Source organism: Petaurus breviceps, unplaced genomic scaffold (genome assembly GCF_028583685.1).
Source record: "Petaurus breviceps papuanus isolate PSGF00001 unplaced genomic scaffold, PetGlider_PUasm1.0 91041, whole genome shotgun sequence".
NCBI classification, from domain to species: Eukaryota; Metazoa; Chordata; class Mammalia; order Diprotodontia; family Petauridae; genus Petaurus; species Petaurus breviceps.
The window spans coordinates 43,158,986-43,176,142 of NW_027187400.1; the positions used below are offsets into that span (position 1 = coordinate 43,158,986).

The 17,157-nt window shown below is 50.8% G+C and overlaps 1 protein-coding gene across 2 annotated transcripts in view; it reads left to right on the forward strand.

Annotated features, from left to right (window-relative positions):
• The window catches only part of HNRNPUL1 (heterogeneous nuclear ribonucleoprotein U like 1), a 28,514-nt gene extending 12,407 nt beyond the window's left edge, over window positions 1–16,107 (forward strand). For both annotated transcript variants that reach the window (XM_069078317.1, XM_069078316.1), the window contains exons 7-13: window positions 2,444–2,556; window positions 3,552–3,818; window positions 4,728–4,850; window positions 4,932–5,060; window positions 11,568–11,736; window positions 12,526–12,843; window positions 15,785–16,107. In XM_069078317.1, coding sequence (XP_068934418.1) covers window positions 2,444–2,556; window positions 3,552–3,818; window positions 4,728–4,850; window positions 4,932–5,060; window positions 11,568–11,736; window positions 12,526–12,843; window positions 15,785–16,092 — 1,427 coding nt within the window. In that variant the 3' untranslated portion in view covers window positions 16,093–16,107. The remainder of the gene's footprint in view (window positions 1–2,443; window positions 2,557–3,551; window positions 3,819–4,727; window positions 4,851–4,931; window positions 5,061–11,567; window positions 11,737–12,525; window positions 12,844–15,784) is intronic.
• Window positions 16,108–17,157: the final 1,050 nt, after the last annotated feature.

Here is a 17,157-nt window from a genome sequence, read left to right on the forward strand (position 1 = left end):
ACTCTGGGGACCATTTGGAACGCTGCCCCAAAAGCTGCTAAGGTGCACGTAGAGCCTTTGGCCCTGCAGTATTAATACTAGGTCTGGATCACAGAAAGAGAAAACAAACCCACATATACAGAAGTGTCTGTGGCGGCAAAGAGTTGGAAAGAGGCTGAATACATTACAGGGTCTGAATGCACGATAGGTCACTGTTGTGCTGCACAAAATGATGATGGGTGGTTTCAGAGGAACCTGGAAAGACTAGTGTGAACGGATGCAGAGGATGGGAGCGAACGCAGTCTTACAGTAGCCAGTTCCACGGAGCCTGCTGCCTGCCTGGCAGAATCGGCCAATTGCACAGACATTTTTTTTTTTTTTGGAGGGCAGTTGGGGTTAAGCAGCTTGCCCGAGATCATACGGCTAGTTTTTGTGTTAAGTGTCTGAGGCCAGATTTGAACTCAGGTCCTCCTGACTCCAGGACTGGTGCCTTCACTGTGCCACCTAGCCGCCCCCAGTGCAGACATTTCTTGGACACTCCAATGAGGAAATCCTTTTTTACTGTATGTGTTAGTTTTCCATAGCAGTGGTTGGGTGAAAGGAGAAAATTTGGTCCTGAGAATAAAATACAAAAATTAACTCTAGAAAGATAGAAAGCTCTTAGCTAGCTGTACTGCTGCCATTTAAAACCATTTCTGAGCCTTGGTTTATTACAATTAATATCTCATCTTAATTTTTTTCAATTAGCAAAGTTCTGCCTTCTCTCACCTTCACCTCCTCCATTAAAAAAAAGAAAAAAACCCTTGTAAGAAACGTGCCTAGTGAGTCAGAATTAATTCCCACTTGGACCATGTCCCACAGCAGGTGTCCCGGCCTGCCCTCAGGACCCTCTCTCTCTGTCGGAGGAGGCCAGCTGTTCCATCATGTTTCTTAGTCTTTACAGATTTGTTGTTTGTGTTTAGTTTGTTCTCCTGGCTCTGCTTACTTCACTCTGCATCAGTTCATATGGGTCTTTCCAGGTTCCTCAGAAACCATCCCCTTCATCACTTTTTACAGCACACAAGAGCATCCTGTCCCGTTCACATGCCCTGACTCATTCAGCCATTATCCAGTTGATGGGCATCCCCTCAGTTTCCAGGTTTTTGTCACTGTGGAAAGGGTGGCTATAAATACCCTTGTACACCTAGGTCCTTTTCCTCTTTCTTTGATCTCTTGGGGGTCTGAGCCTAGTAGTGGTATCACAGGGTCAGAGGGTATGCACAGTTTAATAATTTAGGGACGTCATTTCTCTAGCATTTGTCATTTTCCTTTTCTGTCATCTTAGCCAATCTGATGGCTGTGAGGTGGGACCTCAGAGTTAATTCCAACTTGAATTTCTCTAATTATTAGTAATTTGGAGCAATTTTTTTCACGTGGTTGTTAACAGCTTAGATTTCTTTCTCCAAAAACTGTAAGTACCCTAAATGTCTAAGAAATAAGACCTTTTTTAATGTGGCTAGATTCCCCCTCCCCCCCCCCCCCCCCCTTTATCTTTTCTAATTTTAGTTGTTACTGGTTTTGTTTGTGCAAAAGCCTTTTTTTTTTTTAAAGCAATTGGGGTTAAGTAACTTGCTCAGGGTTACACGGCCAGTTATTTCTGGGTGTGGTGCTGAGTATCTGAGCCCGGATTCGATCCCCAGGTCATCCCGACACTGGGGCAGGTGCTACCTGGCCACCCCTGTGCAAGAGCTTTTAATTTTATATAAACAAAATTGTCCATTTTACTTTCTGAGATCCTTTCTGTTCCTTGTTTATTCACAAACTCTTCTTCTCTCTTAACCCTAGTTGAAAACAAACAAAAATACTTACTTTGTGGGACATCCATCTGCCTGCACTTAGGGGCCGTTGAGACATGTGCATCTTTGCAGTTGCTTCTTACCGAAGCCAGACCAGATTATTAGGGGAACAGCAAGGATTATACATTCAGGGGCCATTCAGTTTTCTCTAAAGGGCAGGGGAAAATTATCTCAGGACAGGTTTCTGTATGCATTTTCTCTCTTTTCCACAGTACCTCACACCATAAATCTAGAACTGGAAGGACCTTTAAATATAAAGGTCACAAGGTCATTTAGGGGCAAGTTCAATCAGCTTCTTTTCATAGCTAGGGAACTGAGGTTTAGAGATGTTGTTAAGGTCACACCCCCATGTCCAACATTCCCTCTGCTACAGAGTGGGGACTGCTGGTAATCATTATTCTGTCTTGTCTGAACAATACTTTTCTAAGTATACTGTGTAAATAAATGGCCTTTATCTTCCTAACAGCTCTGTGGAATAGATGAGGGCTGCCTCAGCCAAAGCCACAGTCTCCTGGTCCTCAGGAGGAGGCTCTTGCCCCTAGATTCTCCAAACTAGCTTGAAGACTCCCAGGGCAAGCAAGCACTCTGTTAAAGTGACCACCCCAGGTTTCCTGTCCTTTCCTTTTCAGGTGAGGAGGCATTTTCTTACGGTTATGGAGGCACTGGAAAAAAATCTACCAACAGCCGATTTGAAAACTATGGGGACACATTTGCTGAAAATGATGTGATTGGCTGTTTTGCAGTGAGTATGAGCAGTCTTTCCGTATCTGGGTGGGGCTGTGCTGATAAAATGAGGAGACAGCTGCAAGGTGCCCTGGGTGCTAGGGATGTCAAGAGAAACCATCCCCTTCCCACAAGCAGCTTCATTCTACTGGGTAGGCGCCCAGTGTAGAACTTACAGGGGATGGCAACAGGCAGAACAAGAAAGGCCTCATAGAAAGGGGGCTGAGCCTTTTGGAGCTTAGGATTCCACTCTACAGAAGTGAGATAGGGTGACACATACCAGGCATGGGGCACAGCTTGAGTGGAGGCAAGAGGCAGGAAACAACACATAAGACAGCTTGGATAGAATGTCGAGTGTCCAAAGGAGAGGCAGTGTCTTGGGTTTGAGTGTGTGACTGGTGGAAAGAGAAGGAAAAGGGAACATGGCTGGCTCAGACATTGGTCTGCAGATCCCTCAATAGCAGGAGAAGGATTTGGGATGGCAAGGCTTAGCAGGACCAGGTTGGAAAGAGGTTCCTGGCACCAAGGCTGTAAGCACCTGGCTGGCCTCTCCTTAGGCTGGTGTCCCTGGGAAGAAACTTCAGGTCCTTGGTGTGAACTGGTTTACCGTTTGCTAAATGGCCCTTTATCCTGTCCTGCATTAAAGTAGCCAGATTGGAGGAAGGCAGGAGCTTGTTGCTTTGGGCTTCCTTCCAGTCCTGAAGAGCATTCCTCACTTCATCCTGCTGTCTGACAGTCTTCGGCCTCCTTGAGATCAATCACAGGTGCCCCAAGGTCCCCCTGGCCTCAGACTCTGTTGCTGGCAGGCAGTCAGGGGGGCCTCTTCGTTTCTGTTACCAGTCTAGGTTGAGGGCCTCTCTGGTTTGCCCAGAGGAGGGGGAGAGAGAGAGAGAGAGACACACACACACACACGTACACGCCTATGGGCACTAATCTGGCTTGTGCTTCTCTTTCCTTTTTTTTGATAGAAGCTAAGCACTTCTGTTTTGTCATTTCCTCTCTCTCCTTTTCCAGGACTTTGAATGTGGGCATGAAGTAGAGCTTTCTTTTACCAAGAATGGAAAGTGGCTGGGCATAGCCTACCGCATCCAGAAAGATGCCCTGGGGGGCCAGGCACTCTATCCTCACGTCCTAGTGAAGAACTGTGCCGTGGAGTTCAACTTTGGCCAGAGAAGAGAGCCATACTGCTCCATCATCCCAGGGTTCACATTCATTCAACACGTGCCTGTGGGAGAGCGTATTCGGGGAACCATTGGACCAAAGAGCAAAGCCGATTGCGAGGTGAGGGCAGCCGTGAGCTGGTGCCACTGGTGAGGAGTCGGAGTTGGCATCCAGTTGAGAGTTGAAAGGGACAAGGGACCTTAGAGGTTACCAGAGTCGACCTGACTGGGTCCCAAAGAGGGTATAGTTTAGCAGTAGAGCAAGCATTTGGTTTCATTTTTCCAAGGTCACACAGGAGGTAAACAGAAGAATCAGTATTTAAAGAATGGTCCTCTTTGTCTGAACATTCTGTCTTGCAGGTTGATGGGGGGAGTGAAGAGTTAAGATCACCAGTAGCTTCACTATCTCCTTAGACCAGAAAGAGGCTTGGACAAGGTTTGGGCTAGAGATAGGAACAGGGATTTCCTTCCTTCTGGTGTGGAGGATGCACTCTAGGAAGGTGCAGAAGCTCTGTCTTTGAGACCAGAAGATGAGGCAGAAGGGGCCCTGTCCACAAAGAGCAGTGTCTGCAAGGCTCGTCCTCTCCAATTGCCTGGCACCCTGGTCTTTTGCTTAACCACCCACAAGGAAGGCAGCCCCTTTCCATTCCCTTTGTTCTGGGTTGTGTCAGCTACGACTCTGTTGAGTGGTTTCACAGAGGACCCTCAACTCTGTGGCCTCTTAGGCTCTTTTCTGATTCTAGAAGGGTTTGCCATTGTTGCCCTCATTTCTGCCTGGGAAGGTAGAAAAAAGGCCAAGAGAGGCAGCCCTAGACTGGGAGCCAGGCCCATGTTGAGTCTGTTTGGTCTGGGCTTTGCTTGTGTTACAGGGACAACCCTGAGCTTCAGTTCTCTGATCCTGTGCCCCAAGGCCTCATCCTCCCCACTCATCATGGGCTTGCTTTGGGGTTCCACTTCCCACTCTGTCAAATGAAGGTCTTTCACCAGCCTTTGTGTATTCACAGTATTCTGCTCTGGGTTTTCAATTTAGATTCTTATGATGGTTGGCTTGCCAGCAGCTGGCAAAACTACGTGGGCCGTCAAACACGCCGCTGCCAACCCTACCAAGAAGTACAACATCCTAGGTACCAATGCCATCATGGACAAAATGCGGGTGAGTGTGCTGTGGCCACCATCCCCCCTCACCTGCTTCTGAGCCTCAGCAGCCACTTACCTGTCTGTCTCCCCTCTCCAGGTTATGGGCCTGCGCCGACAGCGGAACTATGCGGGCCGGTGGGATGTCCTCATCCAGCAGGCCACTCAGTGTCTGAACCGCCTCATCCAGATTGCTGCCCGAAAGAAACGCAACTACATCTTGGATCAGGTACTGGCGCTAGTCCCCAGAGCTGCCGTGCACACAGGAGGGTTTGGCCTTAGCCACACCCCTTTGGTCTTTAGACCTGTGGCTTCAAGCCTGACAACATCTTAAGGCCCTGAGCCGAAATATGTTGCCACCTTCATAGCTTGCAAAAGTATTTCCAAGCCCTTGTCAGCTGCCACATTCTGTAGGAAGGTGTCCCCCACACCTCCACCTCCAAGATTGTTGACAGGGTAGTAAGCCTGAGGTCAGCATCTGTGCTTTCATCTTTTCTGTGACCCCGGGGGCCAGCCTCTCTTTGGACTTCAACTCTCAAAAGACATGTTGGTATTTAAGATGCAGGCTAGAAGGGCTCCAGCCTCCTCATTTTATAGGTATAGAAACTGAGGCCCACAGAGAAGAAGGGACTTCCCCAAGGTCACCCAGGTATTAAGTAGTGAGTCCAGACTGGGGCCCCTGTCAGAACTCCACCCGAGGGCTGTCTCCACACTTCAGATCACAAAAGATAGATTGGGTGCCCTGAGTGGAAGGCGCTCCATCACAGCACACCCAGGGGCCCTTCCTACCTACAGGCATTATTGATGTCTGCATCCTCAGAGTCCGTGGTCATTTCCCAGCAGTATCACTTGGATGTCCTGGAACAAATGCCATTAAAACTGCCCAGTGTACAAAGGATGTACAATGTGCCTTCATCGAGCCAGGAAGGAAACTGGCTATAAGAGGTTGTGGGGGTGGGGGGACAGGGCATGGTGGGAAACAGTTGTTCTAGGGGCTCGCTAGTAGAAAATGGTCCATGGGAGGTGTAGTATGTCCAATCCCCGGTGACTGAAAAGGTCGCTGCTCTCAGCTTCTCAGGCCTTGAAGATAGGGTCAGCTTAGCATAGATCACTTGAGCAGTCTGCCTGTGGGCCAGGGAGTAACTACAAGTACCTCCATCCAGGTAGGAGTTGACTTGTCTATCAAGACAAGTTACTGTGAGCAAGTGTCATGTCGAGGACAGACAGGTGAGCACCTCAAGAATGGGCTCTAGCAGAATTCCTTCAGCCCAGTTACAGTCTAGCTTGTCAGATAGGCCCAGACCCCATGGTCCAGAAACTCTTGGCCAGTTATTCTCACTCTGATCTGTTGTGACAAGAGTCTGAATGGTCTCGGGAGTCCCAGCGTGTGCCCTGTCAGGTCATCAACAGTAGCAACGCAGTCAGCCTTACAGCACCTCTTGCATGTGCTCACACAGGCACACACACCATTGACCGAGACCTGCCGCCTTCACAGCCTTAGAGCCATGACTGCTCAGGTCAATAAGGGAGGACCGCCCCCATTAGAAAAACCAGACAGCACCCTCCCACCACTGAGCTCACCGTTGGCTTGCTTTTTCTCCGTCTATAAAAGACCTATCGGGGGGAGGGTCTTTATGGAGCTGGTTAAATCAGCAGTGAGACCTACCTCTGACCCCTGCACAGGTGGGAGGGAGGCAGAGTGCCCACTTAGGGCAGAGGGAAGTCAGGGGAGTCCAGTAGGCCAAATGGGGCCATAAGTACCTCTTCTCCCATATGTGCAGCTAGTGTCCTGGCTATCAGAAGCTGGGATCCTTTGGAGTATGTGTGTGTTGGGGTGAAGGGAGGTTGGGGCATGAGGTCTGAGGACCCAGTTCAGATTTCGCCTCAGACCCTTCCTAGCTGTGACCTTGAACAAGTCCCTTCACTTTTCTGAGCCTCCATTTTCTCATCTGTAAAATGAAATTGTTTGCTTCATTGACCTCTGAGATCTGATAGATGTGTGGCCGCCTCGTATGGGTTCAGATCTCAGCTTTGCTGCAACCTTGAACAACTTACCCATCTATGACCCTGCCTGTCTTCCTCCATGAAAATGTTTAGGATGGATTAGGTCAGGAATTTTTTTCTACCATAGCCTCCTTAGGCATCACCAAGGAGCCAGTAGACTCCTCAGATTAATGTCTTCAGATGCATAAAATAAAATGCATAGGTTTGCAAAGGAAACCAATCTTATTGAAGTAAAGATGTAATTTTTTTCCTAGTTCACAGACACCCCCAACTCCATTGTGGTTGTCTTTGACCTCTGTGCTTTCAGGAATCCAAAGCTTAGATTTCTGAGTATGGAAGTATCAACCCAGGACCACCTTTGGGGCTTTTCCCACTTTTATTTCGGCCTTGACTGTGATGTAAGGAGCTAATGGACCTCCAGACAAGGAGAGGGAGCTGCCCATGCTGCCCAGGCTTACAGGGAGAGGCCGAGGCCTAGCAGCCCCTTCCTCAGGGGCTCCTGCTTACTTCAGGCTGCTTGGTTTGTAAGGGCCACTTGGGTGGCTGGGGCTGTGAGCTGTCCTCCCGCAGATTAAATGTTTCACCCCGAGCTGGCTAGCTGTTGGCTTTTGACTTTGTTACAGTAACAAGGTTAGGTCTGGTGAGGGTCTTAAAAGGTTAGTGAAGAAGGCTCACAGTGGCCCACAATTGAGTCTAGGCACTCATCAGTGCCCCTTGTGCCCTGAGCCAGCTTCTCAGCCTCCTCACCTCAGCTACTTCATCTGTAAAGTGGGAATGACATTCTTATCTACTGCTTACCTCCCAGTGTTTGGAAGAAAATGCTTTGTCAATATTTCAGTGCAATACTGATCATTAATGAAATACCGGTAGAGCTGGAAGGGGGGATGATCTGACCCAACCACCTTCATTTGGGAGTGAAGAACTTGACGACCAGAAAGAGAAGTGACTTGGCCAAGGTCTCTTGGGTAGTAGTCAGGGTCCAAATCCCGGGCCACTGACTGTCCTCAGCTTCTGTACCCATTGCCTCATTTTATAGATGAACATAAACTTCAAGTTGTGCAATAACTTTCAGGCCAGCCAAGGTGGAGGAGAATATTCAAGAGGCTGATTCTCCCTTCACCCCCAGGGCCCCATCAGCAGGTCTTAGCAATGCCAGCAGATACTCTCAAGGGATAGCTCTCTTAGGGCTTGGGCCTTGAGCAGAGCAGCCAAGAGGAATGGAACAGCTGCTGCTTTCCATGGTTGTGAGCTCCCCCACTGCCTGTCTCCCCTTCTTCCTTCCTGCATTGTTGGGGTATATGTTTTTCCCAAAAGCTGGGCTGGGGCCCAGGCAGGGCACCTGAGACTGGCAGAAGAGCTGGCTAGTCTTCAGATCCTCTGGGGAGTGTCCGGCCCTGCCCCATTGAGGAGTCCTCTCCCCATTGCTGAAAGATCTCCAGAGTAGATTGTTCCTAACTCCTGCTCTCCCCAAGCAGAAGCATTTCCTTAGGTGGAGCTCATTCTACCTTCTGACTTGAGCAGAAAAACCTAATTAATCCCTCAGCCCCTCCCCTACTAGTCACCTCTCATATTTAGTAGCCTAGAGAAAGGTGGTGTTTGGGAAAGTTGACCACCATTAGCCCAGGGATCCATAAGAAAAAGTAGCTTCCCTCTCCCAAGGCTCTGATACAGGCATTAATAACAGGAATTTGTATTTGATGGTGAGGCTGGGGAAATTAATTTGGAGCCTTTATTGAAACCCAAAAGCCTCTTGTCCATCTCAGGAGGTAGAAGGTTGGCAATGATGCCTGTAGGGCATGTACTTTGAAGAAAGGGGCCCAGTTATGGGGTTTGCTCCAGCTGTCTGCTGCCTTCAGCTGAATCAGAAACTCTAGGTTGGGAAAGAGCCGTGGCTCGCAGGAAACTCCTGACAGCTGCTGGCAGGCCTGCCAGAGGAAAGTCTTTCACACACAGGCCAGCTTTCCATCCCACACACAGGCTTCCACCAGGAGGTGAGCACAAGCCAAGTGTGGTTCACTCAGTATCAGAGTTTCCTCCTGATTCAGCCTCCGTGGAACCAAACAGGCCCAAGGCAGAAGTCACCAACGTCTCTCACTTTGCCCTCGGTGACCATATTTCCTAGAACCTAATGGGGCAGTGTGCTCTGAAATCCTCTCCCAACCCACCAGGGAGGAAGTGTACCGTGTCGTGTGTATCTTGTTTATGCAGGAACCTGCCTAAGATTGGTACAAATTAGTGCAACAGGAAAAACTGTAAAGGCCAGAGGAGCTGGCTTCCTGTGTGAATGGTAGAGCCAGCATTGCAGGCAGCAGCCCCCCACAATTCAGCTATCGTGTATGCTAGCAACCAGGCCTGGTGGTCCCTTGGTGACTCCTGCGGTGCCACATCTGGCCCAGGGGCCCCAAGCTCAGGCTGTGTTTGCTGTAGCAACACGCTCCGAACTGGAACCGTTTCCTGTCTTTCTCCAAGTGGGGAATAGCCAGAAAAACAGCCTCGGCCCCACACTTGCAGCTGGATTGTAGCCGCTGGATTAATTTTGTAGTACTTGCCACCTTTGTCCCTAGGAAGCACAATTTTTAAACCACACAGTTTGGCCTGTCTCACTCTCATCAGTAAGTGGCCTGCTTTATTCCATAGAGGGAGGATTCCAGCCACACAGTGGGGAGTGTGTGGCCTTCTGTCCCAGCTCCATCAGTCAAAAAGCAGAAAGACGGCTGCCTGATACAACAACCCTGAGAACCCTCCCCTCCCCAACTTTTCCACAAAGACCACAGGGGGCCTAAGCCAGTGCATGCCACTTCCTGGAGGGAAACATCCAAGGCCTTCTGAGACAGCTCAGTTGGGTCAGGACCCCAAATTTATCCAGATTTGACTCCAGTGCCTTTTGAAGGTATAAAGTGAGTTCCTTTAGGAAGAATTCCTTGATCCCCAAAGTGAGACACCAGAAAGGTGGGGAAGAATCAGACCCCATCTTCTAGATGGCGAAGGCAGGAGATACTTACTGGTTGCCTCCTGTGCCCTCTGGTGCATGGCATATCACAGCCCTAAACTTCTCTGTCCTTCTGCCTCAGAGGGCTAAAGAGAATAATACAACTTCTTTGTAATCGGCAGGACACAAAAAGCTGTCCTGTGACCAGGAGACTGTGACAAGGTGATGTTTTTAAAAACTTGGGCAGCCCTAGATGGTGACAAGCAGAGACGGTCAGTGACCTGCTTTGCCAAAAAAAAAAAAGACTACTTCCTTGTTGGACCAAAAAAAGGTGCTTTTAATTAGAAATGTGGGGGATGGGGGTATTCTTGAGGGGTTGCCCTCCTGCTGAACAGCCTGAGGATCCAAGGGCCGTGGCTATTTAACCACCTTTCCCCACCTTCCCCTACCCAAGTATAGCCCCCTCGTGGGCCATGCGTGGCCATCAGGAAATGCAATCCTTGGTGCTTCATGAAAAATCCTGTACCTTCTCACCTTCCTCACAAAAGACACAGCCCAAGATGGCCCAGAAAGAATGTGGCCTTGGCCAGGACCTACATGCCCTTCTTGACTTTAACCATTGGTCTGGCCTCCTAGCACAGTGGCTTGGTGCTGAAGCTCACAGATGAGCCCAACACTACTGTGTTGGGGCAAGCTGCTGAAACCAAATTCCTTCCATGACCACCTGCTCAATGATAATAGTGATCTCCCATTCAGAGAAGCAAAGCATTGCAGGCCCTTTCCCCCCTAAAAGGTCAGGTACCTTGAGTGCCTTAGGATTTGCAAAGGGCTTTCCTCCTAAAACACAATATGAAGTGGAAACCCCGTTTACGTGGCTGGCCAAAGCCCCCAGCCTGTAAGGCACCCTGGGCATTCCAGCACAGGTCAGCCGACCCCTTTGAGAGCTCGTTCTGCTCCATCACAACGCTCCTTGTCCCTAGAGGAAGGATAGACAGCTTCGAGGGGTACACTTAAACAGAAGCGCGCGTCCTATTTCCAGACAACTTGAGTTGTCTTTGATGCTCCACAAGGTAGCAATCATCGGAGCTGCCTTCTCCGATTTGAAGGCAGGCTTGGTGATTCTGTGTCAGCTGGCAGGAAAGAGGGGTTTCTCAGATGTCATCCCCCTTCAACCTAGACTGCTGAGAAACTGAGAGCTCTTGGAAGGCAGGGGTTTTGTATCCCCAGCACCTAACCTGGACCTTAGCGTATAGTAGGTACTTGTTTGTAGCTTGCTTGAGAGCACTCTGACCCGCTTTTCCCAGGAGCAGATCTTCCCTTGCCCCTCACCCCTCACTAAGTAGCTTTCCCCTGGCCTGACTTTGTAGTTGCTGCTTATGTGTATTTCTAGACAGCGAACTTGGCTGGGCCTCAGCCCAGAAGGATAGGGTGGCCCCGGGGGGAGCATGGAGGAAGATCTCAGTGTCCAAGAGCAAGGGGCCCCCTTGTGAGGCACTGCCTTCCTAGAAGTAGGTCAGGTTCTGCAGCCACCTAGAGGATTATCCAGAAAAGGAGGCTGAAACATCTTGAAGCGGGGTTCTGGCTTCAAAAGCCACCCTTGATGCTGTGAGGCAGCTCACTCAACCATTCTGGACCTGTTTCTTCACCTGTAAAATGTCTAATTAAATGGCCTCGGGCGCTTCCAGCTTTGGCTCCATGACGAGGTTTCCCATGGAGGGTCTTTATTGACCATTTGCTACAGCACCCCCCGAACTAAAGAACACATAACAAACAGTTGTTTGCCTCTTTGTCACTTATCGCTAGACAAATGTTTATGGATCAGCCCAGAGACGAAAAATGCGTCCTTTTGAAGGTTTCCAACGTAAGGCAATTGTCATTTGTCCCACGGACGAGGACCTGAAGGACCGAACGATAAGACGCACAGATGAGGAGGGGAAGGACGTGCCCGATCACGCTGTGTTAGAAATGAAAGGTAGGAGAAGCAGCCCGCCTGGCCCCGGTGCCCTGGTGTGTAGGGAGAGGTGGGGGAGCTTCCTCTCATGAGTTTGCTCTTTGCATCTTTCTGCCCCTCCTCCCCATGGTTGCCTCCAGCCTTTAGTGGAAATATTCCATAAACTAGAACTTGCTAATGGCCAAGAGGAAGAAGAGATGTCTCTGGACATCTTGTCCTCCCCACCCTGCCACCAAAAAAAAGCCTGACTGCTGACAGTTATGGTCAGTATGAAATAGCACAAAGAACACCAGCCTGAGAGTCAGGGGACAAGTGTTAACTCTGGCCTCATAGTTCTCAAACTGGCTGCCTGTACATGAGAGCCAGCGCATCTTGGGAAATTTTCCCCCTTTCCCTTGTCTACAAACTGGGGATACTTTACCTTATCTGTTCCCCTTGGAACTGTCATGAAATTGAAATGCAAACAGCCAGGAAGTGTTTTGGAAAGACTGAGAGCCTGTCCATCACACACACACCCCCACCCCCATCCAAAGTGGCATTAAAACATCACTGAAGAGGACAGCCTGCTTGGGGTGGGGGGGCATCAAGGACTATTGTAAGCACAAAAGGAACATGGAAATAGTGGGGTTATGGGCTATTTTCTTGGGTTATCTTCATTCTCTTCTCACTGCCCCCAAAACACATTTCCTTTCCGGTTCTTTCTTGGGGCAGAGGGGCCAACCCTCTGCCCTCAAGGGGAGCTTGTTTCTTGGGCCCTGGAAGTAGCTCACCATGCCTCTCTTCCTCTCTCCTCCTGGGCACGCCCCGAAGCCAACTTCACACTACCCAATGTGGGAGATTTTCTGGATGAAGTCCTTTTCATTGAACTCCAGCGGGAGGAGGCTGACAAGCTGGTGAGACAGTACAATGAAGAAGGCAGGAAGGCTGGGCCTCCTCCAGAGAAACGCTTTGACAGTCGTGGAGGCAGCAACTCAGGAGGCTTCCGGGGCCGGGGGGGCGCTGGCAGCTTCCAGCGATATGACAGCCGCGGACCACCCGGGGGCAATCGAGGGGGCTTCCAGAACAGAGGGGGCAGCAGTGGCGGCGGCGGCAGCGGTGGTGGTAGTGGAAGCGGCAGCTACCGAGGAGGTAACAGTCCTCCCCTTCCCACCCTCTATTCCCAGGTCTGCATAGCTGGGTGATTCCCTGGGATTTATGGCGTCACCTTGTCTTTTCCTCGGATGGTAACCAGGCTGCCCTTTTCCCAAACCAGCAAACAAGATCCCTCTGAAAGGCCTCTTCAGCACATGGTCCTGTCCCTGACCTAGCTTCCAAGATCACCGTTTGTGATCTCTCCCATGGTGGCCAGAAGTTGGGGGGGGACTTAGTCTAGTTGGAAAGACAAAACACACACATGAAACTGGTAACATAAATGTGGAGTTGAGAGGCAGCACAGGGCCAAGGAGGTTTGAATCCCACCCCTGACATTGCTGTGTGACCCTGGGTGAGTCTCTTCTCTGTGTTCCACGTTAATCCCATCAGATACTTGGTGGCAGAGAAGGGGCTGTTCTCCCTCGGGAGGGTTTCCTTAGCTGGGAGTTGCCTTTGTCCTTGCAGGCCCAGGCCCAGCCCTCTCTGGCAGAAGTGAAAGTCTAAGCCTCAGAGTCTGGTTAAAGACACGCTGGCCTTAGAGTTAGTAGCAGCAAGTCCTTCCTCTCGGGTTTTACCTGCAAAATGGAATCATTAATCAGTGCTTGAGCATGCTGGGGAACCTTGGCCTGCTCTAGTCACAGATGGTCAGGATGGAGGGGGCTCTAAGGTCTCCTGCCTTAGGAGCTGGAGCAGCTTAGAGCCAGGACTGCCCCCATAAATCCAACTCAGCCCTTCTTTCCGTTCCTTCAGCTGACACTGAGGTGTCGCATTGTCACGTGTGCTTGTCCAAGACAGCGGCCTGGGTGGCTCCCGGAAGAGTGTGAGGCACAGGGGGAGGGGAGGGGACATTTAGGGTTAGAGTCCCGCTTGGACACCAGCCTCCCTGCAGGGAGCTAGTATTCTGACCACAAAGGAAGGGCATGACAGAAGCATTGCGCTTTCTCTGATTGGTTTCAGTTTGTTCAGCATACCTTATTTTCCATTAGCCATTGTTACCTGCATATTTGCATATTATATGCCAGTTTGCTTAAATACCTCACCATTAGGGAGGTCCCTTCTAGCCCAGACTCTGCTCCTGTGCCTGTCAACCATTCTTGTGAGCAGAGTACAAAAGATATGTGTGCCCCATTCCCCAACCACCTGGAGGTCCTTGGAGGGATGACCATATATCCAGGAAAAGTGCAGGCCAAGGCTGCTCCAAAGACATGACCTGGGGTGGCCTGTGCCCACACCTGCACCCATGTACCACTTGTGAAGCCAAGGGAAGTTCTGTTGAAGAGGCCCGTTTCTTTGGTGTGGTGTGGCTGCTACCTCTTTAATGTGGTCACCTTGAGCTGGGGATGCTGGGTCTAAGCTAGTATGACCAGGTATGAATCACAACCGCCAACACAGGGCTCTGTATGCCAAAGCTTTGCAAATGATCTCCCACAGTCCCACAGCCACCTAAGGAGGTAGGTGCTGTCATCATCTCCATTTACAGCTGGGGAAACAGGCCAATAGAGATGAGGTGATTTGCCCTGGGTCACACAGCTGGTCATTCATTGTTCAGTGTCCAAGGTTGAATTTGAACTCAGGATTCCTCTGTCCCTGGATTCTAGTTTACAAGGCCTTTCTTCCTCATCTGGGAAGTTGCCCAGCTCCAGGAATGGTTCCAAATCTCCCAGGCTCCGTGGTGGTTCAGACATCCCTGAAAGCAGCTCAGTCTTCACAGCAGGCAGGCAGCCACCCCTGACATCTGGGCTCTTCCCCATTAACTGCTTCTGTCCTGTCTTCCTTGGCTTCTGGTCATTCTCCTGGGTAGAAACTGAGTCCCCCTAGAGAGCAGCCCAACCATGTCTTAGATCTGTCTCCAACATAACGTTTTTGAAGCCTGTTTGGTGTCTTTTGTGTTCATCCCTAGCCTCCATGGTCCTGGCACTAATCCCTTTGGATCCTCACCAAACTCTGTGAGAAAGGTGCAGTTATCCTTAGTTTATGAATAAGGAAACTGAGGCAGGCATATCCAAGATCACACAGCTAGCATGTGTCTGAGGCCAGATTTGAATTCAGGTCTTCCTGAGTTCCCTGCACTGCCTGTGTATGCAGGGAGCTAGCATGTGGCATGCAGGCAGTGCTGGGCCTGGAGTGGTGTCAGACGCGAGTTCAAATGCAGCCTCAGGTGGCATCGTCCCCCTCCCCCCTCCCAGCCCTTCACTCAGACTCATCTGCCTGTTGCTCAGCTGTAGAATGGGAAGAACAGCAGGTAACCCCCGAGGCCGAGTTGTAAGGAACAAAGAACCCTCTGAGCTGGTTGTTGCTGTTCTTCTCTTGAGGCTTCATTACTTAGTTATCGTTGCTTCTGCTTCACATTTTAAAAACTCCCATGTAGCTCCTGAGAGTGACTTTGGAGTCAAAAGTTCAGACTCTTCTCTGCCCCAACTTCTGCCTTTGTGACAACCGCTCAACCCCACTGAACAGTCTGGGAGCTTAGGGATTTTCAGAACATCTGTAGGGATCTCCAGAACCCCCTCCCTGGGTCAGGAAGACCTGAGTTCAAATCCCACCTCAGACCTGTACTATCTTTGGGCAATTCACTTCACCCTGTTCTCATCTATCAAATGAGCTGGAGAAGAGAATGGCAAACTATTCCAGTGTCTCTTCCAAGAAAACCCCAGATGGGGCCGTGGAGGGTCGGACATGACTGAACAACAGTTGTAATGCCTGACACTGGGCACGCTTGAGATGCTTGTCTGGTGGATGACTGCAGGCGGTGGTTTATCACTCGGCTCCCCCCACCTTATGGACGAGGCCCTGGGCTCCGGGGGTGGGACTGGCGCCTTTCCCACCGATCTGTGGTTGCGCTGACCTAGTGCACCCTGCTGCCCGAGATTCTCTGTGCGCAGTGGGCCCTTAGTGAAGGAGGCGGCCACCCAACCAGATGACCTTTTGCTGGTTCCAGGTTTCAACCGAGGTGGGGGTGGAAGCAATAACAGCGGCGGGGGCTACACTCAGAACCGCTGGGGCAGCAATAACCGCGACAACAGCTCCAACAGCCGAGGTGGCTACGCTCGGGCCCCTCAGCCCCAGAACTACCCCCCAGCCAGGAGCCAGCCCCCCATCAGTGGCGGCACCAGCAGTACCAGCAGCACCAGCTACAAAAGCAGCAACATCCCCACCTCGGGGGCCAGCAGTTGCAGCAGCAACCCTCCCGTCAGCAGCTACAGCCCACCCCAGGTAAGGCCTGCCACGGTGGCAGGCACTTGTTAGTGGTTGACGGGCAGGAAGAGCCAAGCTTCCAGAGAAGTTTCCTTGGCCATTTGTGGTCCTGGGTCGGCCAGTTACTCCTTGTGCCTCGAGCCAGTCTCTCTGCCCTCTCCCTTGTGTGAGCACAGACCAGCCAGTGCTTTCCAGTGAGGGGGCTGGATTGGAGCAGGGGCTCAGATCCCTTGGGCTGCCAGGCTGGTGAAGCCTATAGACCCTTTTTGGGAAAAATGTCTTTAAGTGCATAAAATGAGGTTCACAGGATTGCAAAGAAACAGCATAGCCCTGAAGCCAGGAGGACCTGAGTTCAAATCTGGCCTCAAACACTTGACACTTATTAGCTATGTGACCCTGGGCAAGTCACTTAACCCTGATTGCCTTGCCAAAAAAAAAACAAACTTTTATACCCCCTAGGTAGAGAGACTCTCCTGTCTCAAACCTTGGTCCTCTCAGTGTGGGCAGGAGGCCAGTGGTATGGCCTGTCTTTGGGGTACCCACATCCCTTACTCCCCAGTTGCCATTGAGGAAATTGTTCTCAGCCCCCTAGGAACTGCTTGTGGACCTGTTTCCTGTTGGGCAGGCGGCAGCAGCATCCCATCTTAGAGCTAACTTGGTGGAGGGACTTAGTTGTCTTTTTATCTAGTGTTCCATTTAACAGATGAGGTAACTGAGAACCTGGGGCTTGGCCATTTGCCCAAGGTCCCCAGTGAGTGGAACTTGGTCTCCAGCCTTGGGTTCCTGACCTCCCCTGGACACATGGTCAGCAGGGTGGGGGGTGCCCGGTATCCACTGTCTGGGAGGATGGGCTGCCTTGCACTCACTGCCTCCAGGTGTTGTGATGATCCCCGGTTATTGGGAAGAACCTTCAGTGGTGACTGAGGAATTCTAAACTGACCACCTAAGCTGGGGCCAGGAGAATCTCAGCAGTCTGTAGTCAGAAAGGGGAGCGACCTGCCTAGGGCCAGGCTAGGCCTCAAAACCAGGTCTGACCACCCGAGGAAGAGGAAAAAGCATTTCAGACCACGTGGGGGGGTGAGAACAGATCCAGCCCTGGGTCTCCTGTGCCCATCT